At 35.5% G+C, this 25,360-nt stretch overlaps 4 protein-coding genes across 4 annotated transcripts; 2 read left to right on the top strand and 2 right to left on the bottom strand.

Moving 5' to 3' along the window:
• Window positions 1–3,659: 3,659 nt before the first annotated feature.
• LOC123866210 (60S ribosomal protein L31) lies at window positions 3,660–4,980 on the bottom strand. The gene is made up of 3 exons (XM_045907629.1): window positions 4,944–4,980; window positions 4,575–4,804; window positions 3,660–3,827 (listed from the first exon to the last, which is right to left on the bottom strand). Exons 2-3 carry the CDS (start codon window positions 4,796–4,798, stop codon window positions 3,677–3,679), a joined length of 375 nt encoding a protein of 124 aa, XP_045763585.1. The 5' UTR covers window positions 4,799–4,804; window positions 4,944–4,980; the 3' UTR covers window positions 3,660–3,676.
• Window positions 4,981–5,475: 495 nt separating this feature from the next.
• On the top strand, window positions 5,476–7,863 carry LOC123866208 (exosome complex component RRP43-like). Its single transcript, XM_045907627.1, has 5 exons — window positions 5,476–5,683; window positions 5,766–5,940; window positions 6,154–6,448; window positions 7,340–7,469; window positions 7,554–7,863. The coding sequence occupies exons 1-5, from the start codon at window positions 5,667–5,669 to the stop codon at window positions 7,774–7,776; spliced, it is 840 nt and encodes a 279-aa protein (XP_045763583.1). The 5' UTR covers window positions 5,476–5,666; the 3' UTR covers window positions 7,777–7,863.
• Window positions 7,864–8,337: 474 nt separating this feature from the next.
• Window positions 8,338–16,455, top strand: LOC123866205 (ufm1-specific protease 2). The gene is made up of 10 exons (XM_045907625.1): window positions 8,338–8,422; window positions 8,660–8,881; window positions 8,978–9,205; window positions 9,379–9,552; window positions 9,969–10,068; window positions 10,406–10,552; window positions 10,951–11,073; window positions 13,528–13,789; window positions 14,073–14,326; window positions 14,862–16,455. The coding sequence occupies exons 1-10, from the start codon at window positions 8,384–8,386 to the stop codon at window positions 15,071–15,073; spliced, it is 1,761 nt and encodes a 586-aa protein (XP_045763581.1). The 5' UTR covers window positions 8,338–8,383; the 3' UTR covers window positions 15,074–16,455.
• A 1,791-nt stretch (window positions 16,456–18,246) lies between these two features.
• On the bottom strand, window positions 18,247–24,471 carry LOC123866206 (zinc transporter 9). Its single transcript, XM_045907626.1, has 12 exons — window positions 23,828–24,471; window positions 23,554–23,753; window positions 23,340–23,412; window positions 22,793–22,922; window positions 22,457–22,595; window positions 22,130–22,285; window positions 21,636–21,747; window positions 21,212–21,422; window positions 20,655–20,772; window positions 20,495–20,569; window positions 20,117–20,230; window positions 18,247–19,824 (listed from the first exon to the last, which is right to left on the bottom strand). Exons 1-12 carry the CDS (start codon window positions 24,210–24,212, stop codon window positions 19,780–19,782), a joined length of 1,758 nt encoding a protein of 585 aa, XP_045763582.1. The 5' UTR covers window positions 24,213–24,471; the 3' UTR covers window positions 18,247–19,779.
• Between the last annotated feature and the right edge of the window lie 889 nt (window positions 24,472–25,360).

Consider the following 25,360-nt stretch of genomic DNA (forward strand, 5'->3'; position numbering starts at 1 on the left):
TTCCATCATAACTTCTAAATTCCTGAACAGATTTGGATGTAAATATAGGTATAGAGTTAAAGTAAGAAATCTTGTATCATCCTGAAACACTGACTATAATTTTTTTGAAAAATAAAACCAAATGTGACAATGTTTACTTTTTAGTTCGTTTTTAGGGTTCCGTACTTCAAAAGGAAAAACGGAACCCTTATAGGATCACTTTGTTGTCTGTCTATCTGTCTGTCCGTCGTGTCTGTCAAGAAACCTATAGGGTATTTTCCCGTTGACCTAGAATCATGAAATTTGGCAGGTAGGTAGGTCTTATAGCACAAGTACAGGAATAAATATGAAAACCTCGAATTTGTGGTTACATCATTTAAAAAAATTAAAATGTGTTTCAATTTTCAAAGTAAGATAACTTATACCAAGTGGGGTATCATATGAAAGGGCTTTACGTATACATTCTAAAACAGATTTTTATTTATTTTTATGTATGACAGTTTTTGATTTATCGCGCAAAATGTACGGAACCCTCAGTGCGCGAGTCTGACCCGCACTTGGACGGTTTTTTTGGCATATCTAGACGTGTTTTAATGTACGTACTTTTGTGTTAGAATTTCTTTACGTAACCCTATTTTAAAAGACCGCTTCAAAAACAGTAATATCAGCTATATTACTGTTTTTGAAGTAATATCAGCTATATTACTGTTTTTGAAGCGGTTTGTTTGCACAAAGCCTGTATCCCGATACTTACCACCGATTTTATTAAAACTCTCTTGTCACGTGTAAGCTGTATGTAGGTATCCATCACATATTATGCCGATCACGAACTCACGCGTTATTCAGCGGGCAACGTATCTACACTGAAGTTTATCCTAACTAAAATTCTGCAATACATACCTACCTACCTAAAGCTTCGAAATACTCGTACCTACTTAAGTAAACCTTAAGTTCTTTTTCCGGGACGCCTATGCTATGTGTGGCTATATTTCCAAGTTAAACAGATGAGCCATGAAAAGTTAGCAGACAGACAATATGTATGGATTAAATAATCCAAAGCTAGAATTTTTACTAAAGTCAACTTACAGACCAATTTTGAAATAACACATCGTTATTACAGTCCGCCATAACAATAATGTATGAAGTTGGTAATTGAAATTACGACGAAACATGAACAATAAAGTCTCGTTTACATGAAAATGTAAATACGGTACCTACCCGCTATACTAAGTAAACCGAGTACGCTTGCACATGATAAGTAGCCTAGCTGGGGTAATTAAGACCAGCGTATACCTAATTGGAAACGACTTGATAGGTAAGTACCTATTATTTATTTAATACTTAGTTTTAATTTTAATAACATTATAAGACCGACAAATTGCACTACTTACTATTTTTGCTGTGTAATGTTTAATTTTATGTTTCTTTTTATGATGGTGTACCTATAATAAAGCATAAATATCAATTCTATTCAATTATCAATTCAATAACAGCAGCATCGATTTTCGAAATTCCTGTGAGAACTCTGGTCTTCCAGGCCTATGTCCTTCCTTGGGATGCCAGCTAAATATCGCTGTATCAAATTTCGTGGGGCCGTGAAAAGTACTTTGAACTTATTTATAATAATTATATAACTAGGTAAGTACCTATGGATTGCACATGATATCTATCTACAGGATAGTCACATTGCTCGCAGCCAATTTACTGCATGTGACGGGATACAAGCACCGAGCTTATTAAGTTAGGTACGTAGGTATAATTAGATCCGTAACAGGGAGAAATCGGTATTATCGGGTTAGCTGCCATACTGCTTACCTACCTACTCGTTGGAAAATAACCGATCGATCGAGCGATCAAACAATCCTACTAATATTATAAACTCGAAAGTCTGTAGGTACCTATGTAAGGATGGATGTATGGATGTTTGTTACTCTTTCACGCAAAAACTGTTTTTAGGGTTCCGTACCTCAAAAGGAAAAACGGAACCCTTATAGAATCACTTTGTGACTTTATTGTCTGTCTGTCCGTCCGTCCGTCCGCGTGTCTGTCAAGAAAACCTTTACCTAGGCTACTTCCCGTCGACCTAGAATCACGAAATTCGGTAGGTAGGTGGGTCATATAGCACAAGTAAAGGAATAAATCCGAAAACAGAAAATATCCGGTTACATCACAAAAAAAAATTAAAATGTGTTTCAATATTCAAAGTAAGATAACTACACCAAGTGGGGTATCTTATGTAAACGCTTTACCTGTACATTCTAAAACAAATATTTATTTATTTTTAAACTTACATTTTTGTTTTTGATTTATCGTGGTGTGAGTCTGACTTGCACTTGGCCAGTTTTTTTTTTTTTTACCTAAGTTTACCATGGACAATCATCATATTTGGCAGGAAAAATAAAGTAATAATTTAGTAGGAACCTACCTACCTACTGTTAGCAATATCCAGCAATAGTAAATAACGAATCTAAAGTCCAGGGATCTCATATCAACAATGTAATCAGATGGGTTCTGTGATACGGCAATGGGCGTTCTTCTTCGCGGGAGGAAATTAACTTCCAATGGAGTCTATTACTTATGTAGGTACGTTTCGCAACTGGATCTGGCACTTGATAAAACGTTTCTATTTATAACGCCTTTATCCCTTGAAATAAGTATCTTGAGATTTGAGATACATAGCTGTTCTTTCAAGACATCATTTTAACTCCTAGTTTACAGGCCAGGATTCCCTGTAAGCTTATAGGTATATACCTACCCTATAGGTTTTCTTCACAGACAGACAGACAACAAATTGATCCTATAAGAGTTCCGTTTATACTTTTGAGGTACAGAACCCTAAAAAATTCCTTGATTCATCGAAAACTATTCAGTCATCCATGTCATCAAATGGACAGTGTTACCACAGTATAAAGAGACACAATAATCCGACGCCTTAGATCTCGCAGTAAAGGATGACCACTACTCTTGAAAATAGGTCCCAGAATTACCCCAGCTGTCTCGGTTCACTCCCTTACCACAAGACTGCTCTTCTGGCTGGCTTCGTCGAATCTCTGTAGGTAATAACATACTATCCTTACGTGGGCATGACATTATGTTGGGGCACCTGTGTCTACCAAGTTTTGGCATTACAATTTATGCAGAGAAAAATTGTAGGTATATGTCCACTGTGTAATCAGGCCCCATATCACACACATTGCAATCAACCTAATCCTAGCACTGTTGTATAGACCTTTTAAAACTAAGTTGACATGTCTAAATCTAGTGCTATGCTTTTCTATAGGGGGCGAGAGATATCCATACATTTATAGGCCTGTCATTTTAATTCAGAGATTGTGGACCTACAACAGAATTAGCCACTGGCTAAAATAATTCTGTTCATTTTAGCCTTAGCTGATTCCGAGCTCCCCATAGAATGAGTGTCTGCCAATTAGAAAATAAGTATTTAAAAAATCTGTTAATTTGAAGCAACAGTGAAATGATTGCAGTCACTTCTGCGCTCCAATCAAAAGGCAGACACTTCTCTGCTATAGTCTAAAATTAAAGTCAGACAAGCTGCAAGCATTACACTAGTTCAGCCATCCCCTAACAATAACCACAATATTAGCAATGCAATTGCCATAACTTTGGCCTACTGTTAGTTTCTAGTGAGGCCCCAGATCATTTTGAAATGAAACACATGGTATGCTTAACTTAATGTTTATTCTTGGCTAGCGTCAACATTCTCTGTTTGCAAGCCCTTAATGGATGCAACAGGCACGTAGGTAACCAGTGTGAATAGTTTGTGTGCTGAATCCTCATCGTCATTGCGTCTGCGAGATAGCCTTACACGAACCCTGAAGGGAACATTTCTGAAAAGATAAAAATATTCTAAATTAATAACTTATGTTTGTATGGATAGTATTTTGGCAAAATTTACAACTAGTACCCGGCCCAGGCTTCGCAAGAGGATAGCTTATTACAATTTTCATAGGCATCATTAATTTTTTTTGAAAATAAAACATAGCTTATGTCACTCATGAATAATGTAACTTTCTACTGGTGTAAGAATTTTCATAATCGGTTCAGTATTTCCTGACATTACTTCCTACAAACAAACTTACAAACTTTACCTCTTTATATTATTAGTATAAGAGTATTAGTATAGATTTATGATTGGAAATTGGAATTCACATGAAGAGAGCAACGTAAACTGGTATGTAACAATAACTAGAGTTGAAAGAAATGAGATAGAAACTTTAGTGCACAACTGCATTATATTTATTCATAAAGACTAAAATCATAATTATAGGTAACTTTCTTAGGTCAGCAATGTGACTAATTCTCTTGTACACAATCTATAAACTTGACAGGTCTAATCCAGTACTACCCTTTGCCACATGAAGTATTATGAAATGGATGGCAAGCAGTCTTATTTTAGTTTAGAGATTGAATACGACACAAACTTATGGATTCTGAACGTTTTTAAAAAAATATTTTTAATGTTTTTATAATAATTTTATGTACCCCTAAAAATGCTTAGGTGCTTACTAAAAATGCTTAGGTACTTAATTTAAGTAGCTTATTATTTATACGTCTTCATATCTAAACGTACATACCTGACACCCTTTGACCAAAGGAACTTATTTAGCCTGGTATCCACACGAACGTCTGGGGTACCCATTTGTTGTTCAGCAAACTTGCGTACTTCTTTTATCGCACGAGGTGCTCGTCTCTTGAAGCCAACACCATGAAGCCGTTTGTGTAAATTTACCGTGTATTCACGCGTAACAACTTCATTGATCGCGGATTTACCTTTTCGCTCACCTTTCGGTTTAGCCATTGTGATCTGTAATAATAAACACACGGAGTAGAAATATATGATTTCTCATCTTCTCTAATCATCATAGCACTGTAATATAAAGAGATGATCACTTATTTACACTGCTTTTTTACAGATTACTTTAGATTACTTCTTAAAAACACACCTCAAAAGAACCACCGCTGAATCAAAAAGAACTGTCAAAACGTCAAAAGTCAAAACATTTGACAATTTTCAATGTCCAACAGTGTTTCTACTAACGATTTTGGTTTTACCCATACCCTAGTTTCTGTTTAAGATTTGGTCCTAAATTATCCTAAAAAACTGGTATCCCGCGATGCAGAATGTAAAAGTGTTCCATTCTGATCTTTTCTAGCATTTTAAGCTTATTCCTTTTGATAAAATTAAATCTAAAAAATATAAACATTAATAAGATCGATTTAAAAGTAAAACACCATCTAAAGTTCAATTTTTACCCAAATTATCCTAATCCCTATCAGCTTAGAAAAGCTCCAAACTGTACCTAACATTCATCGTTTATTTTATATTATTAATAACGAGTACATACCACGATATTTATAATATAAAATGTCGTTAAATCACGAAATAAGCTCAAAATTATTAATCGCTTTAACTAAAATAGGTCGAAATCTCTAAAAATGGAAACACTGATGTCAAGTGTCATCAGATTTCTTTGTAGGTTTGTTGTCAGTCAGTTGTAACTTGTCAAGAATTATAATGTGTTGGTGTTAATTTAATTTTTAAATATTTTGCCTTGTGTCCATTGTCTCATCGTAATAATAGAAAACACGGTTTATTAATTACGAATTAAGTTTTACTATGTTGAACATTTATTCTTTCTGTTAATTACTAAATACAACAACAAAAAATGGCAGAAGTATATAAGTAAATACCCACTAATTTATAAAAGAATCAATCATCACAATTAAGTACCTAGAAATCACCTCTTATAATATTGAACTTACAGGTTAATACACCCGGTTAAATTCTTTAACGACTACATATCTCGGGACGTCCGTCCGGACGGCAGAAAATTCGATGAACAGCGTGATATTTTACTTAACATAAATGCAATTAAAACCGCGGATGCCTCCGCCGTCGTAAAATGTGGAAATACTACAGTTATATGTGGCATAAAGTTGGTAAGACTATTCATTCAAGTTCCTTTTTTAATTCAAATAGCTAACCCAACCCGGGTTCACTTGCATAGTAATTTTATCCATGCATTACTTGCAAAATCTCAAGTTTCTAGATCAAGCTGTTCAAGCTGTAGTTTAATATGTCAAGCAGTCAGTTTAAGCTTTATTATCTAGGTATAGAAGATAACATAAATCACTAAATATTTTTCTTTCCAGGAACTAGCAAAACCTAAAGCAGAAGAACCAGATATAGGATTTCTAGTATCAAATGTTGAGCTTTTACCCTTGTGTTCTCCAAAGTTCCTACCTGGACCCCCTTCAGATTATGCACAAGTTATTAGCAATTTAGTATCCGACATAGTGACGAATTCTAAATGTGTAGACTTAAAAGATCTGTGTATTATATCTGATAAACTTGCATGGGTAGTATACTGTGACTTGGTATGTTTGGACTACGATGGAAGTGTAGTAGATGCTTGCATCATCGCTATAATGACAAGCTTAAAAACATGTATGTCAAATTTTATATTCAACTCTTTAAATTCAATTATTAAATTAAATCAATACATACTAATATTATGATGAAAAAGTTTGCCTGTTAGTCTGCTAGCTTTTCATGGCCCATCTGTTGAGCCAATTTTTTTTTTTTTCTTTAAATCTGGCTTTACTCTGATTAGCCAATGTCAAGTTTGTGATATTTTCAAGTTATTGAATTTATACAAGTATGGACTCCGTCTGCGCCGGCGCCCGCCGACATACGCGCGGCGCCCCTTTAGAGCGCTTCCCAGTCAGTTCCACCACCAAAAAACACCAACTAACACAAAAACCAGCCACTCTTAACAAAAAAAACACTCCAAACAAGCACAGCACGCGCGCCAGCAAACGCCATCACAGACGAAGTCTGAGCCAATTTTGATCATTGGGGCACATAATTTTTTTTTTTCTTTAAATCTGGCTTTACTCTGATTAGCCAATGTCAAGTTTGTGATATTTTCAAGTTATTGAATTTATACAAGTATGGACTCCGTCTGCGCCGGTGCCCGCCGACATATGCGCGGCGCCCCTTTAGAGCCCTTCCCAGTCAGTTCCACCACCAAAAAACACCAACTAACACAAAAACCAGCCACTCTTAACAAAAAAAAAAACACTCCAAACAAGCACAGCACGCGCGCCAGCAAACGCCATCGCAGACGAAGTCCGGGGCACATAATATAGCTTCCATACTGGAGATGGGCATAGGCAATTTTTCATCCCAGAAAATCAAAGAGTTCCTATTAAATTTTGAAAAATCTAAACCCACCCAATAAAGTCGCCGGCATCACCTAGTATTACAGTAAATTTTTATCAAAAATTAATTATTATTAGGTACTTGAGCACTACAAAAAGTATTCATTTTTTGCAGTATCTTTACCATCTGTAACTTTCGATATAGAAACTGAAGAAACAAAGGTAGATACCAGTGTACGATTACCTCTGCAAATACATGGATTACCAGTTGCCACTAGTTTTGCTGTTTATCAACAAATGCCAAGGTAATGATAATATCTTAGTCATTTTCATTGCTGTCCAACTTAAGTCTAGTATTTTTACTAACATTGGTATTTGTTTTGCTGCAGGAGTATAGTGTTGGCTGATCCATCAGCTTATGAAGAAGAAATGTGTGGCAGTATTGGAGCCAACCTTATTGTATGTTGGAATAAGGGACTTTTTTGTGGCATACAAAAATTTGGTGGTTGCAATCTTTCAACAGAAGATGAAAAAAAAACTTTAATCTTAGCAAAAGAAAGAAGTAAACTTGTTGAAACAGTTATTGAAACATGTATAAAAAACGAATGTTGAAAGTGAATAAGTGAATTGTTAGTGTTGCATGTAATCAAACTCATATATTATTTGAAATACAAATAAAATTTATTTTGAAAATTTCAATCAGAAAATGCTTAATTTTATCAACATGAAGTACAAAACCTCAATTATAGCCTCAATAGCTCAATGGTTAAGGAGCGGACTGAATTTTGAAAGATCGGTGGTTCAAACCCCACCTGTTGTACTATAATTAATGTCCCTACTCCTAGCACAAGCTTAACGCTTACTTGGAGAATAAGGGGAATATTAGTCATGATTTTTTTTTAAAAACAATATTTTTTAAAAGTTTATCTGCTTGTGTTTGCCAATCTGACTCAAATGCAAGGAACATAATACTTTCTAATGAAAGCGCAAATCACTGAACGGATTTGCATGCAATTTAGCATATTTATATAGCTACTAGGTATCTACTCTAGAATCTAGATTAATAATATGTAATATGTACCTCTACGGACCCAGTGGTACGGTTACACGTTATATCAATGTTACTCGTTTCTATTGGATTCAGAATACTTAACAGCGTGTAAAAGCTGCATAAAAACCCCAAATGAAGAGAAACTGAAAGTGGCAACACTGATTAAAAATGTCACCACGTCTTAAAATATCAAAATATGTTATTGAGGTAAAAACCACTATAATTTATTAAATTGAAGAACAAAGTGTTTGTATTATTCATTAATTAGTAAAAGAATTATTAAGAATACTATCTAAATATTGCTTATTGTAGATTTTGTAATAAATTCAAAGTTATTTGTGTTGGAAGTTTAGACGTCATCATCCCGCATATATTTTGATTTGCTGCAATTAAATGTAAATGTAATTAATTTGCTATGAACTTCAATTATATTTTATATTGCAGCGGCTATCTAAGATTGATACGAATGAGCCTACAGGATGTCTGTTCGGTCTCATGTACGACAGCACTTTACTCGTTGTGGGACTTAGCTTAGAATTCTTTGAAAATGGACAGAAAACATACAGACAACTTCTTCTTAATTTGCCCGCCGAAATAGAGTTATGTGGTGTTATAAAATTCAGCGAAACTTTGTCCGTAGAATCTAAACCTAAGGAAATATTTCAGGTGAGGACTGGGTGTTTTTTTAAACCTCTATTTTGCACTTTAAAATGCTATTTAAAACATGTTTCATGCTATTCTTGATGATTTCTTTTTTTACAGGATGTAGACATAACGGACAATCCTCTTTTTATTGTATTAAATAAGAATAAAACGATAAAAGCACATTTTTTGGTGCATGACAAATTTGAAGAAACAAGCTATGAAGTGTTGCAGCCTGATGAACTGTGGAAGCAGTTTATTCATGTGCGCCTGAACACTGTACTGCCTTTACAATGTGAAGCAACAATTGCAGGGGTCAAAAATATTATGCAAAATAAGAGGAAAAAGGTCAGTGTAGTTTGAACTTGTGTGCTTTATACCAACCAAGTGGACAGAGTTTCTGTCTTAAGATTGATTTAGGGCTGTCACTTTATAAGTTTTATATAATTTGTAAAACTTAAATCAGTTTAATCAAGTACATTACAGTATTTTTTAAAGGTAACCTATTTTTTATTACTTAGATAGCATCTGGGCAAGTGTCATTTCATATAGATGGGACCTCAATATACTTATTTGGAATAGCCTCAGATGTTGGGGTGACTGGTACAAGTACTGAAGCTAATATAGGAGAGCTAATGGACTCATTTGGGTCAGAACAAACTTCCAAAAAGAAAAAACACAGTTTAAATAAAGTGGTAAGTTTTTGAAACAAAGTTTTCATGTTCTTTAAAATCTTTTTGTATAAAAGGATAAACTGCTTAAAGTGTTGGATCTAAAACATGAGATTTTGCATGTAGATTTTCTCTGTAATTTTTCTAAAAAAAAAATGTATGTATATTTAACATTTTAAAAGAAACATGGATAGTCCAGTACCAATATGGGTCAATAATATTCAAGCAATAGCAAGTGGCACCATGTTGGTCCGGAAATTTATGAAGGCAATTGAAGGAGGCCTTTGCCAATAAATCACAAACAGACTAGGTTATACAATATCAAGGCATAATCTTATAAATGTGTCATAGTAGAATATAAGTAAGCAACATAATTGTAATTCAATCATGTCTGAATAAATGTAAAATATATTTAGTATACCTGCTTATATGCATTTTAGGAAATTGTTCCTGTCAACTTAGTACTGAAGGCAACAAAAGACATGTTATCAGATAAGCTTGTTAAAACAGCTGTGAAGATGATGACTACACAGAGAAAACGTAAGTTAATAAACTTTTCACAAAGTATCAGAAGGGTACCGAAAGCAAATTCTGTAACATTTGTTTATTACTATTAAGTATTAAACAAATATAACAGTGTCCCTCCTCGCCTGAGTTGTTATTCCAGCAGTCAAAGCTTGCTCCAAAAGCCAAGTAGACCACTCATCTTCATCCAAATTCCCATTGGCCTAGCTAATCCTTTGAGCTAACTTAGTACTTTCAAATTTTATCCCTAAGAAAGATACCCAACATAATTCATTCCAAAGTGCACGAAATAGCTTTTAACTGGCTGGTAGAGCCAAGTAAAGCTTACATATTAATAGTATATTATTTTCAGCTTCATTTTATATCAGTATGCCCCTACGAGTGGATACTTTGGCCATGGTACACAGAAACACAAAACTGTCAGAGCTGTATACTGTCCTGGTTGAGGCGGCTTGCAGGTCTCTCAGACTACTGGAATGCGTCTTGTTGGAGCAACTTGGTTAGTGATTTCATGAACATCAATATTGTTTGAACAATCACACACTTATTAATCTGTCTAATGTAATTATGAATAACTACCTATAATTATTATTACAAATGCCAAAGTGTGTTAGTTTGTTGATTTGTACTTCAATCACGTCACAATACATAAACATGATTCTTTGCATGAGTATAGTTAAAGACCTGGAGAAAGAAGTAGGTTACTTTTTATCCCAAAAGAACCCACGGGATAGAAACCTAAATTGACGCGGATGAAGTTACAGGCATCAGCTAGTAATTAATATTAATTCATTTTGTATTAATTAGCAATTTTTCGTAATAACTCTCGATTTCATTTTCTTTGCAATCAAAATAATTGTAAATCTTAAATAATTTATTGTATAATTTATTTGATAGGTCAAGAAGGTATTGGGGATGGAGCAGGATTACGATTACCTGAAACTTTCCATTTTCTACCTCCAGAGATTGGTCACTTTATCACAAGAATTGTACCTAAAGGCATACCTGATGAAAGCATGGGTAAGACGTGAAATCATTTCATCTTGCTGGACATTAGATTTTATTTAAATAAAGTTTGCAATCTTAATTTACCCTATGTAGATTTATATTGTACTTTAGAGTGCCCAACTTGCTTATTCTGAAATTATTTTTTGTTCATAATCAGGGGGCACGGCAGTGCCCCCGCCAAGACGAGCCAAACGGCGGCCGGGGCGCTACGTACCTTTTTCTCGAAGTGTTTCGCCGTATTTTCGACCCGTCATAACTTCGGTCTGGAAGACGTTAGAAAGCTGAAATTTTCAATATAAGGTGTCCTCAGCAAATTTACCAAATATACCAAGTTTCAAATATCTAGCTTTTATAGTTACAGATTTATTGATACCTAAAATACGCCGATTTCGTCCCTCACTGATGATCATCAAAACCTCTACTCAAAACCTCTAAGGTACTTCCCGAAGTCCTAGAAGACTGAAATTTGGTATGTAGACTAGAAATTGCATACAAACTACAGGAAAATTAAGAAATTGGAAATTGCCCCCCCTCTACGCCTCTTATGAGAAAAGCAAATCTGTAAATTCTGTCGCTAGAATGCTGATATTTTCAGGATAAGATGTCCTTGGCAGATTTATTAAACGCACTGAGTATCAATTGTCTAGCTTTTATAGTTTCAGATTTATTGACAGTCAAAACTTCTAGTCTGTAATTCTAGGGTACTTCCCGAAGTGCTAGAAGACTGAAATTTGGTATGTAGACTAGAAATTGCATACAAACTACAGGAAAATTAAGAAATTGGAAATTGCCCCCCTTCTACGCCTCTTATGAGAAAAGCAAATCTGTAAATTCTGTCGCTAGAATGCTGATATTTTCAGGATAAGATGTCCTTGGCAGATTTATTAAACGCACTGAGTATCAATTGTCTAGCTTTTATAGTTTCAGATTTATTGACAGTCAAAACTTCTAGTCTGTAATTCTAGGGTACTTCCCGAAGTCTTAGAAAACAGAAATTTGGTATGTAGACTAGAAATTGCATACAAACTACAGGAAAATTAAGAAATTGGAAATTTCCCCCCCTCCCCCTCTACGCCTCTTATGGGGAAGCAAATCTGTAAATTCTGTCGCTAGAATGCTGATATTTTCAGGATAAGATGTCCTTGGCAGATTTATTAAACGCATTGACTATCAATTGTCTAACTTTTATAGTTTCAGATTTATTGACAGTCAAAACTTCTAGTCACAAATTCTAGGGTACTTTCTGAAGTCCTAGAAGACTGAAATTTGGCAATGAACAACTTTTATAGTTTCAGATTTATTGACAGTCAAAACTTCTAGTCACAAATTCTAGGGTACTTTCTGAAGTCCTAGAAGACTGAAATTTGGCATTAAGCAGGAATTTCAAGAATTATGAACAACAGATAAATTAAGAAATCGGGTCCCCCTTCATCCCCTCGTATATGAGATGCATATCTGTAAAATCTGTTACTCGAATACTAAAGTTTTCAAGATAAGATATCCGTGGCAGATTTATCAAACGTACCAAGTATCTGTGTTTCCTGAAGTCCTAAAAGACTGAAGTTTGGTATATCTGCTTCAAAATTGAGTTGCAAGATTCCACCCGAACAAACATATTTACATACGAGTACATTGCAAGTTGAATAAAAGCTTTTAAAAAAAGAGGTAACGATAGAGAGTGGGCCATGAAAATGATGTACCTACAAGAAATAGATCCAAAAAAAATCTAGGGCACCTGCCAAAAAGAAATGAAATCCCATCAAAAACATTTCATGTAAAAAAATAGCCAAGACTCACAAGTTCATAATGTTTTCACTGTTAAAAAGTTATGAGATCTCTAGTAGAGCCAAGCCCCTAGCTGAGCTTAGATTTGTGCTGGCCATGGGAGCTATCCCAAGTCCAAAGTATATAGCTTTTAAATGTTCTTGACTATATGACATTTATAACAATAAATAACAAATCACTCTACTTACAAGCTCTGATTCTACAAACCCTATATCTTGGTAAAAAAGTACGGCTTGGCCGTTTACAGTTCGTGGATTTTTTATCTGAAATAACATTTAAGCCCGGAATAGCTTCTGCGACCATAACGAAGTACAATACAAATTAGTAATTGTCGAACAAACTATTCCTTATGGCCTTAAAATATGTTATGTCATGTATTAGTTTTACGAACATTAAACGGCCAAGCCGTCCTTTTTTACCAAGATATAGGGTTTGTAGAATCAGAGCTTGTAAGTAGAGTGATTTGTTATTTATTGTTATAAATGTCATATAGTCAAGAACATTTAAAAGCTATATACTTTGGACTTGGGATAGCTCCCATGGCCAGCACAAATCTAAGCTCAGCTAGGGGCTTGGCTCTACTAGAGATCTCATAACTTTTTAACAGTGAAAACATTATGAACTTGTGAGTCTTGGCTATTTTTTTACATGAAATGTTTTTGATGGGATTTATTATTTCAGAAAGGGAAAGGCGGTCGCTGCACGAGCAGCTGTGTTTGCCACTAGACAGACCTATGTTCCGAAGGGGGAACGCATATCCGTCAAATAGTGCGAAACTGATAAACCCGCACGAAGCGTTGCCACCGCAGCCGCTCAAACCTGATGTCACAGTGGCTGTGGTGCGCGGGCGCTACTCCTACCACCACTACATGCAAGACAACTTCAACGATGACGGTTGGGGCTGTGCCTACCGCTCAATGCAAACTATATTTTCCTGGTTCAGGTAAAATCCCGACAGTAAAAGCCTTATAGATGGCGCTGTTTATGCCTTTCCAAGATAAAAAAGGATGCTATTTATTACGAAAAATTAAAGAGTTCCCACAGGATTTTTTAAACCTAAAACCAAGTGCAAAACTTTTAACACGCCTCAACTACGTCAAAAATTCCTCATTGTAATTTAATAGAGATGAGTTATTGATTTTATCACATATTCACTTATTCAAGCTATGGATACTTTTTAGTTTTGAACTTATCAAGTTATTTTACTATTATATTTTTTTGTTTAGGTTTCAAGGATATAGTACAATTGATGTGCCAACTCACAGAGATATCCAACAGTGCCTTGTCAATATTGGCGATAAGCCATCCTCGTTTTTAGGTTCTAAGCAATGGATCGGATCTACGGAAGTGATGTTTTGTTTGGAAACCCTGTTGGGTGTACAGTCTAGAATTATTTTTGCCAACACAGGCTCAGAATTGCTCAGCTATACACCAGAACTTGTACATCATTTTGAACGACATGGAAGCCCAATCATGATAGGTTAGTATACGAGTAATAGTAGTAAATAGTGTATAATAATGCAAGTTTGCTGTTATTAATTGAAAAATTGAAAGTGGCTTGAGATTTCAGTTTACACTCGCACCTCACCTTACCTCTTCCGTAACACCTCTTACCTGACTCATCATCTCAACTATTGCCAGCACATTGCTGAGCATGAATATCCTCTCGGAAAGGGTTTAGTCCATCAAACTGGCATTGGCAGACTTCACACACTTGAGAAAATTATAAAGTCTCTGTCATGCAGGTTTCATCACAATGTTCTCCTTCACCGTTAATGCAAATGATTTTTAATAGCTTAAAATATATAAAGTTTGCCCAAACACTGAGATTATTAAGGCTTAACTATATTCTTCTTGCTGATTTGGTAGCTATGCTGGGCACTTTAGACCCTGTATCACGTTGACCGTTGCCGATCTTGTGATCGCCACCATTTTACAGTCCGCGTCAAATATTGATTGCCGCCAAGAACAGCAGCTACCTTAACTATTATTAATGTGTCTGTTTATATCTCCAGGTGGCGGCGTCCTAGCACATACAATACTAGGCGTAGAATACAACAGCGTGACAAACGAGACCCGGTACCTCATTCTCGACCCGCACTACACGGGCGCAGACGACATTAGCGTCGTCATCGGCAAGGGTTGGTGCGGCTGGAAGAATTCCGACTTTTGGAACAAAACGGCGCACTATAACCTATGCCTACCGCAGACTAAACCAGCCATATAAAGTTTTCAAATAAATTACCCGTTCAGAGCTATTTCAGATACCGAAACCAAAAGATTAGCCATCCGCGCGCGCCGATACTTGACTGTTTAAAATACAGTATCTGGCAGTTGCACTCAAAATTTAGAAATAGATAATGGTCTCGTAGATTATTGTCTCTGTCGTTGAGGCCGTCTAAACGTCGCAGGTATGAGTGATACAGATGACAAGCTCTACGAAGCAGAAATCTCTTGCAAAAGTTCGAATGCCGGAATTTCCTGCCGGGTGCTATACATCAATGTGTTGCTATTTGACCGTATAGCTGTTATATTCTAGGATATAACAGCTATACGGTGACCGTGCGTTTCGGAAGTAAAATAATGGTGTATTTGAACTAGCGTATCCTGCGTACCTGTACGCTCACCGCGCCAGTCTGAACAAAGTCAATTTTAGCGCGGTTTAAATCGCACGGTTAGCATTCACGCGTTTTCTGCAAGTCTGAACTAGCCCTCTATTTAGCATTATACCCATTATAGTGTGTGCAGCAGCCTATAAAATTCAGCGTACGAAAACTAATTTTTAGGGTTCCGTACCTCAAAATGTAGTACGGAACCCTCGGTGCGCCAGTCCCACTCGTACTTGGCCGGTTTTTTTCTACCATGGTTTTAGGCTTCCGTACCCGAAGGTTGCTAAATGGGAGGGCCATTACTAAAGCCTCCGCTGTCCGTCCGTCTGTCAGTCAGCTGGCTGTATCTCATGAACCGTAATAGGTAGGGAAATGAAGTTTTGACAATTTTGCCGCTATAATAACAAATAATAAAGATTTCAAAATGGCCATACAAATTAAAAAGTTATATCTTGTATGATGGTACGGGAGCCTCTTGTGCAAGTCCAACTCGCCGTACATTTTTTACTCCAAATTTTATTTATCTGTTTGTCATCTTTTTAACCAGTCTAAAAATACTAACACTAAAATGTAAGAATGTAACTAACAACAACTTGAAAAAGATTCCACCTTGCATTTATCATTGATATTGGCTACTGAATTTGCTGTTTAAAATATAAAATCGCTGCAATGGCATTTCAAGTAAAGTTCGCGACAGGTCGACATGGCAATCGGGCCATCGGGGTATCGGATGAGTTTTAGGGGAAGACGCACAGCGGGTGTGTGGGGCGTCCCCACCCCGATTGCGATGTCTATCTGTCGCTAACTATAGGTACCTTATATTAAAATCTAATAAAATGCTCTTTATTAGTCGCACGCTAGTTGAGTAATTGTAATATTTTTATCGATCACTGATTTTATAATCCAGATTTTGGCATAAAACATATTATTTTATTGTATAATTTAAATGCTGGCTTTTATAATTATATTATTGTGGAAGACTGGTTAGGTTGTGTAAAGGGAAATTGATTAGATGTTCTTAATTTGTTAATATTTTATAGGTGAAATGTGAAATATTGTATTGATAGGCATGAAAAATGTACGTGTTTTTATTTACTGGAAGAATTACTACCAAGGCATTTTACCACGTCAGAGATCACGCTGAAACTTTAAATGCGGATCAAACTATCGGACGTGTCCGGAAGTCTCGGCTGACAGCGGCGACTTGCGAGATACCTATCTTATCTAATCCGAGTGCTCAAGACCACGTCCGTTACTTAAGTCCGATAATAATTAATTAGTAAAGTTCACACATTTTATCATCCAGATACCTATAAGTTGAGTTGGTCAGCCGCGTCCGATAACTTGTTTCCGCCTCAAAGCTTTGTATCAATCTACGGCAAGTCCCTGGGAGACATTATTTAAACATCAAACATAAGCTTTTCGCCGAACAATGTTTTGTTCTTCCTGTTGATATATTATGTATGGATCAGTAGAAAAAAAATTGTTAAATTCATAACTCCTTATTCATTCACTCTTGGCAGAGTGCTTGTGGTTATGAGTTCTCTTCTCTTTCACTGCGATTCTTGCAATTTTCTTATTATTCCAGTTGCATTAATATTTTGGTATGTAAAAAGCATTTATTTAATCTTAATTTTTGGTTATCATACCTCTTTAATCGAAGTGCCGTCTTTTTACTACTAGGTATAGGTACCTACTAGGTAAGTAGCATCATATATTGATATTATGCTAATTGCTACTTACTTAGTAACCAGTACACTACCTGTACTTTTTATGATTGCCATTTTATTTCATAGGAGATTGAGATTACGCATATATAAAAGGTGCCCACGCACTCGAACTGAACTGCAGCTGAACTGCGCGTTGCGGCAGCGCCCCGCACGATATTCTCTCCAGCCGCGACGCGCGTACCGCGTAGCGCGTCGCGGCTGGAGAGAATATCGTGCGGGGCGCTGCCGCGACACGCAGTTCAGTTCGAGTGCGTGGGCACCTTAACAGACAATATAATTTTGCCTTTGCTTTTTAATGGAACTCAGTATCGTGTATCTTAATCGTAATGGTTTGGTCAAAGAGTTTGTTTCACGTGTCAGCTGCTATTGAGACTGCTTTGGTGACTGTTCTGTTGGTTAGCTAAATATGTTATACACATCGATAAAATAATGAAAATCGATTCCTTGACACAATCTCTTTAATTTTTTTGTAATTTTTCACTCTTATTTAACTATTATTTTACGTCTGACGAAATAACTATCATAATGAATTGTGAATGAATATTTTGTACCAATTAAATTATAATTCCAAGTAGACTATTATTTCTACCTGGGACTGAGTGGATAGTGTTTAGGCATAAGGACAGCTGAATAGCTCAACGGTTGAGGAGCGGACTGAATTCCGAAAGGTCGGCGGTTCAAACCCCACCCGTTGCACTATTATCGTACCCACTCCTGGCACAAGCTTTACGCTTAATTGGAGGGGAAAGGGGAGTATTAGTCATGATTAGCATGGCTAATATTCTTTAAAAAAAAATCTACCTGGGGCTGAGTGGATAGTGTTTAGGCATAAGGACAGCTGCAAAGCCATCATACAGTTTCTTGTGTATTGCCTATTATGCCTATCTTATGTGGAAGTGTCTGTTTGTCTGCTACCTTTTCACAGTCCAACAGTTTAACCAATTTTGATGAGATAGTGTTAGCTTACATCCCCTGGCGGACATAGGCTACTTCTTATCCAGGATAAAAGATTGTGTCGTGCCTCCGAGCCTTTGCTCTTTGGAATAAAATAGTTACTTAAGTAATTTAACAGCATTTATTTACAGTTTATATTTTACACATTTTTAGATTTATAGCTATGTATGTTATACTTACAAATTAAGATCTATATACAACAAAAATCACAGTTTTATACCAATAATATTCAAGTACCTACATTAAACATTACATTCAACACTAAATTATTTATACTAGACCAAAGATTTAAATCGTGAAATACGTAAGTATATAATATGCGTTTTCCTTTATATTTACCTTCTGTTTTATGTACCTACCTACGTAAATGATTAAATCATTTGCCTCTTTTAAGGGTTCCGTACCCGAAATGGGACCTTATTACTAAGCCTCCAGTATGCGTCCGTCTGTCTGTCAGCGGTTTGTATCTCATGAACCGTAATTCATAGAGGTGAAATTTTCACAGAGTGTGTACTTCTATTGCCGCTACACCAACAAATAATAAAAATTTCAAAATGGTCGACATGAAAACTAAATAAGTAATAACTTGTATAATGTACAAAACCCTTCTGTGTGAGTCCGACTCGTACTTAACCGGTTTTCTAAGTTATAATGGTTGGTCTAGTTGCTCTCTAGATGGGTAGGAATAATAATGTGCAGTTTCATGTCGCTGTACCCTTTAATTTCTTTGCGGGCGCGCCGTCTTTGCCGGCTGGCATCCACTAGCCCTCGCCTCCCTTCTCTATCTCTATTCGCGCGCGTCTCTGCAAATTCTTTTCAAAAAGACGTGTCAAGTGTTTGTTTTACAACGCTCCCATCCCGCTTTTACTAAAGACGTTGATTTAATCTCTGATTTAGATAGTTAAAATCTAAATATTTAAACCAATAATCAAATTGGTTACTAAATATAATGAGTGCTGGACTTTAATGTTGTTAGTCGTTACATTAAGTATTTTACTCAATAAATGGCTTCACTCACGCTAAGAAACAATGTGAGCTTCGCGTGTGAACTTCATGTTTCCCATCTGATGTCGGTTTTGTTTTGTCATCCAAGCTAAACGGATTGATCGAGTATATAACATCTATAATAATCTATCATCTAATATATGACATCTAATAATAAAATTTGTATTGTCTATGGTCGCAGACATCCAAGCGAAACAATCGCGGCGCGAGTGGCGAAAGAGTGTCATTAATGCATAGTTGAGTACACTAATGGAGAGTGACATAGGCTACTTTTTATACCGGAAAATCAAAGAATTACTACTGGGTTTTAAAACCTAAATCCCCGCGGACGAAGTCGCGGGCTTCAGCTATTATGTTGGTAACAACGAAATTGTGAATGAAGTGTGAGTGCAGGCTCAAATCTGCCCCTGTTAGCATCTCATTGTCCAATATTAATGTCCTTAGCAATAGACACCGTCAATGGTGTCTGGAACTACATCTATGGTCCGACTTTATCAACAATACTAATACTCTTAAATATTATTGCAATCAATTTAAAACAGTATTTTTAAATAACGGCGCTCAGTACGCAAGCGAAGGATCCTCGTGAATATTTCATTGATTAACAATATCTAGCTACTACCGTTATAATGCGATTATAATATTTCTAAATCACAGTGCCGAATTTGCGGGAACTTTTTCTGAAAAAAAAAATATAAAAGTTAAAAAGGGTAAATATGATGAAAAAATACTAGGTACATGGTGAAGATTACTTGATTAGGGAGTATTTTTGAAATATCTTTTGTACTTCTTATCAAAGTATCTTGAAACATTTTTAGAAGATTAGTACAATAAAATATCATAATAATAATTAATAAGATCTGTAGACTTGCAGTTTTGATGCAGTTGGCATAACTGCTTCGAAACCGCACCCAATGTTGACATGCAGTCCCAATATAGACCATCTGTATGGACTTCAAGGGAAGGACTTACCCTTAATTTCAATTCTATCCTATCGATCTCGCCGCCCAACATGTCAACAATATTTTCACCGTGCTTGAGCAGGAATGATTCTACGTCATCAATCGTTTCTATTTTTTTCATATCCTGAAATAAAATGTGAATAAATTACAACCGGTATAACTTGTTTTAAGAAAACTTACTATGAAGTTATGTAGAACGCACTGCATGCGAACGATGAACCAATCAACCTATTGCTTGATGGTATCACGTCGTATGATACTGTAGTAATCTGATTGGTGGAAACTGGAAGCGCAGTTACCATCGCTACCCACTTATTGGGATCAAGACTTCATATCAATTTATTGCTGATTGTTGTTAATAATTTTTTTATAATTTAAGCATGTTTACCTCCATTAACATATTTAGATCATGTTTTTCTAAATAGGATCTAGTCAGTGCTCTGCCATCGAAATCCACTTCCGCCTGAAATAATAATAATTGTAAGAATTCTAAAATAACCACATTTTCTCAAAAATCATAATGTATTATATAAAAAATCATTACATACCTTATACCTAATAAGGTTGCTTCCTATATCAATACCCTTAACGTCATGTATCGCCCGAATCATGAAATCCCTTTCTAACACGCTATTTATTTCGTCTAACTGCTCTTGCGGAATGGACCTACAAAAATTAATACATATAAGTAAACATGGTATAAAATACAAGATGTAACCAGAACGCTAGCAAATACGAATTCAGGTAGTACTTATGATTACCGATGAGATACCATTAAAAAAAATTACGAAAAAAATCAAAAATCCCGTATTTTTATAATCAAAATAAAACATCTGACTGACGCTAGAGGTCAACGAATGTTCTGTAAATAGGCGACTGCCGCGTCGTAGGTGGGGCATTGGCCTGAGTTTTGCACGCTATACAATGCGGGTTTGAAAAATACTAAATCCCTAAAATTACAAGGATAAGGCAAATGGTTATTGATACTGGATTGCGTTAAGGTAGTATAATAATATCGCTAAGCTTTTGCTAGGGTTCTGGTTACACCTGTATAAATGCATAAATAAAATATATAAATTAATGAGTAGGTACACATTCGACAAACCTGCCCACGAGGGCTCCAACATTGCTCAGTATGATGAAGGAGGCCACGCCGCCGAGCAGCGTGCCCACTAGGATGCAGCCGATGGCATCGGGCAGCGGACTGCCCGTGTACTGCGAGATGGCCATGCAGCTGCCCGCCACCACCACGCCGGCCACGGCGGCCGTGTCCTCGAACAGCACCACGTTCACCGACGGGTCCGAACTCCGCATTACTGTAACGATTCGTTTATTTAACCTCTAGCTCAAAAACCTCACCTATATTGTTTTTCAATTGTTTTTTTTCTGTTTTCTTCTTACTGTGTTGTTATCCTTTACATGTGTTTTTGTGTGCAATAAAGAGTTTCTATCTATCTATCTATATTCCACTTAAAAGAAAATCACAGATTTTTACAGTTTTCCCAAAGTAAAGTTCTAAAACAACTTACTATATTCATACAAGGACATGTGGGCCTCCTTGGCGCCTTTTCGAATCGCACTGAGGGCTACCATCAAAGTAGCACCTTCTGACACTACAGCTCCCCCGAGTACAAAGTAAGCCTGAAACACAAAAATAAAAAATAAATTTACTAGCTATTCTGGTTGTCAATCTTATCAAAAGCATCACTGCAGTCATACATAAAACACATACAATAGAGGACAGAGTTTGCTGTTGGATGTCTTTTTGTTTCGAATTGGTCTCTAGTGAATTGTCATCCAAATGTCAAAACTGCTACAAAACGACATACTATTAGTGGTGTCAGAATTATTAAGCAATGTAATAATGAACTAAACATGTAATCATATTCTCATCATAATCATTTTCAAGACAAGAGTGAATAGGCATCTTCTATAGGCACACTCAAGCCTAGACCTCATAGTTGCTTTTTATTAAGCATAATTGTTGTCAAACGTAAGCCTATCTTGAAATAAAAAAACATACCCAGTAATAATCATGCAAGGGCTGTGGATCTAATATTCCAGTGACTCCATGATAGTAGGACAATCCACATCCCACACAGAATATCCCCACTCCAGATATGAGGGAAGAAACATATCTCATGTTGGTATAGCCATATGGATGATCGGGATCAGCAATCTAATATGGTTGTGATTAAAAAAAAGTTTTTATTATTATTCATATCAAAACATATTTTTTAACAATTTATAAAACATCAGAATTGTGAAATAAAATGTAACCCATTAAAAAAATTACTAACAATAAAATAACTATTCAAATTTTTTAAAAAAATATATTGATTGAGCTTACTTGAACTGATTTATGTATGCCATAAGCCAAAATCAATTGATTTACAGTATCAGCGAGAGAATGTATGCACTCGGAGAATAAGCTGTGTGATCCAGTGTACAGCCAAGCACAAAGCTTGAACACAAAGTTACATCCATTTCTGAAATTAAAATGCTAAATTAAAAGGCTGTAAAGTACCCTATAGTTTTCTTGACACAACAGATGGATAGAAGGATAGACAGACAACAAAGTGATCATATAAGGGTTCCGTTTTTCCTTTTGAGGTACAACCCATAAAAAGGAATAAGAATCTTTAAATTAGAGAAATTTTTATTAAACTATGAAAAGAAGACTTACATTCCAATAGCTGTCAACACTACTCTGCCAGAAACAGTTTTTAATCCCATTTCTTCTACGCCATGTTTTAATCTCTTGTGACCCATTTCTCTTCTGTAGTTTCGGAGTCTTCTTTTTACAGTAAATACATCTGAAATCACATTTTGTGACTAATCATTATTATTTTCAACATTTGTATATTCTGAATAACTTGACCTCCTTGGGTTATCCCAAATACGTAATCTGAAGGGATTTTTCATGCTTATTTTTGGTTTAATATTTTTGTCAGTATAAGCTAAAAATCTTCAAAGAGGCTAACAAGCCACCTATTGTCCTTTATCTGTTAACTGTCTCTTGAAAATTACTGAAATTACAGTTTACGCAGAAAGCTTACTTATTGGTGTATTCTACAATAAATAACTGAAACTCAATCCAACAAAATCCATTTTGATCTTATTATTAAATCAAAATATAAGTATTTCTAACTAACACAGCATGGCAGAAACATTTTCATCTATATTTATAATGGAAATCACTCACTATAGTTTCAACGCTGAAATATCTTTACCTTGTTCATATCTTCTTCTATCCAACTCTCTTCTTAGTAACTCTTTATCAAGAGCATCTTTGGAACCCCAAATCTAATTTTTATAAAAGAAAGAAATTATTTTAACCATGTGAAACATTCCTGTCTAAAAATGTAAAAAAGAATGATTACTTACCCTTACTGTTCATTAAATATATTATATTATGATATTTCAAGAGGGCATGCAGAAACTTACCTCAATAGCTTTAGCTTCAACATCTTTTCTGTAGTACACAGTGATAGGAGGTTCAGACTCATATGGACTTCTTCGGAGCACCTTTGGTAAACTCTCTAGGTCTGTTTGCTTCAATAAATACTCAGTCATAGCTCGCATAGGTGTTATAAAATTACGTTCAGTATACGAAGCCGAAAAATCAATCAGAAGTCTCTTTCTCTCTAAAATATTCATGTGATCACTTTAGTTTACTATTTTAAAAGTTATAAAGAATGGTACTGAATAAAATGCTTACTTGGTGGTGCAACAGCTTGCTTCACACTTGCTTCAGGTTCTTGCACCTTAGGCTTCTCTATGGTGACCTTAGTGACTACATTATCAGCATCTGTTTCGGTCTTCACTATTATGTTACCCAATGCTTTCTGTTTTACATCATTTTCTGTTTCTTTTAGGTCACTTGCATTCAACTTAACATCCTTAACACCTTTTATTTCACTTTTGTCATAGAAATATACAGATGTATGAAAATACCTGTACAGTTTATTTTTATCTACTGTAAAAACATTGTATCGATGTAATACTCGATACGCCGCAACGCAAGAATTATAATGCTTTACTTGAACATAATGTCTACCGAATTTTCTATAAAGTGTAGAAGCAACAGAAGGCAACATAATCATGTTTATTTGTATTTAATAGTTGTTACGAATTTCGTGAACAGAAACTATTAAATCAATCAGACGTAATGTTTAATACATCTTCTGAACCTTATTTTTTGATCACTTAACTTATAATTTATATCTTTAAAAACAGAACAATATCTAAAATATTGTATGCTTAAAATCTTGGTTTACAGTTTTGAGTTTACACTTTGAAAAATTAAAAACTTGAAATTGCTTGAAATGGTGCATGAAAATTTTGCACACATTGACACATTGACACTTGACATTGCTTGACACATTTCACACTTTAGAGTTGGAGTTTTTTTTTTTCTCTCGTCTGGCTTTCACAATGATTAGCCAATGTCAAGTTTGTAGTTATTTGTAACAAGTTAGTTAAACAATACAAGTATGGACCCCGTCTGTGCCGGCGCTCACCGACATACTCACGGCACCCCCTTAGAGCGCTTTCCAGTCAGTTTTAACAAAAAAAACACTCCAAAAAGCCACAACACGCGCGCCAGCAAACTCCACCACAGACGAAGTCCAGTTAGAGTTGGTGTTTAGGCTTTTGGCACCACAGACCTAGTATAAAGGTAAAAAATCGTATATACTTATAAATATCTATGATCGAAGTTTAACACAATGAGGAATTATAGGTAGAATTTTACATATATTTTTGCACGAGACCATGGATGTTCTCAAATGAACCCAGATTCCTAAAAGCAGTTATTAAAAAAGAATTAAAGAATTCTTGGTCTTGGTCTTCTCAAGCCCTGTCAGCAGCCCTTGTATATTGTGGTGTTGCTTAATGAAAAATCTAAATTTCACTGTTTTTTTTTTTTAAATATTAGAACCATCCCATATACATAACTTCACGATATATCCTAATAATAAATACAGCATAATTCGTGTGTTTGCATCTTATAGCTATATTTAGCACAAGGTAATTAGTATAGTATTTGAACAGATAAATATGATAAGTTGCAAGTCCATGATCTATCAACCGTTTTTATTATTTATTCCCTATGTGGAAATAGGGATGGCGTTTCCAGTTTCTCATTCAGTTAAAATTAGATAAAACTTACTCGATTTTCAACATATTCCCTAAAATTAAGGAGATTCTAATTGTTGGCAGCCTTTGTTCTAAAACAACGCCCCTCTGTCAA

Source organism: Maniola jurtina, chromosome 6 (assembly GCF_905333055.1).
Source record: "Maniola jurtina chromosome 6, ilManJurt1.1, whole genome shotgun sequence".
Classification (NCBI taxonomy): domain Eukaryota; kingdom Metazoa; phylum Arthropoda; class Insecta; order Lepidoptera; family Nymphalidae; genus Maniola; species Maniola jurtina.

Excerpts from the sequence above, each read along its gene's own strand:
- LOC123866210 (XM_045907629.1), bottom strand. The coding sequence starts at position 4,798 with ATGGCTAAACCGAAAGGTGAGCGAAAAGGTAAATCCGCGATCAATGAA. Across the intron at positions 3,828-4,574 it reads CTTTGGTCAAAGGGTGTCAG|AAATGTTCCCTTCAGGGTTC; the intron begins GTATGTACGTTT and ends TTATCTTTTCAG.
- LOC123866206 (XM_045907626.1), bottom strand. The coding sequence starts at position 24,212 with ATGATTATGTTGCCTTCTGTTGCTTCTACACTTTATAGAAAATTCGGT. Across the intron at positions 23,413-23,553 it reads TTGAAGCTAAAGCTATTGAG|ATTTGGGGTTCCAAAGATGC; the intron begins GTAAGTTTCTGC and ends TATAAAAATTAG. Across the intron at positions 21,748-22,129 it reads CCTTGCATGATTATTACTGG|GCTTACTTTGTACTCGGGGG; the intron begins GTATGTTTTTTT and ends TTTGTGTTTCAG.
- LOC123866208 (XM_045907627.1), top strand. Across the intron at positions 5,941-6,153 it reads TTATATGTGGCATAAAGTTG|GAACTAGCAAAACCTAAAGC; the intron begins GTAAGACTATTC and ends TTTTCTTTCCAG. Across the intron at positions 6,449-7,339 it reads AATGACAAGCTTAAAAACAT|TATCTTTACCATCTGTAACT; the intron begins GTATGTCAAATT and ends CATTTTTTGCAG.
- LOC123866205 (XM_045907625.1), top strand. The coding sequence starts at position 8,384 with ATGTCACCACGTCTTAAAATATCAAAATATGTTATTGAG. Across the intron at positions 8,882-8,977 it reads AACCTAAGGAAATATTTCAG|GATGTAGACATAACGGACAA; the intron begins GTGAGGACTGGG and ends CTTTTTTTACAG. Across the intron at positions 11,074-13,527 it reads CATACCTGATGAAAGCATGG|AAAGGGAAAGGCGGTCGCTG; the intron begins GTAAGACGTGAA and ends TTATTATTTCAG.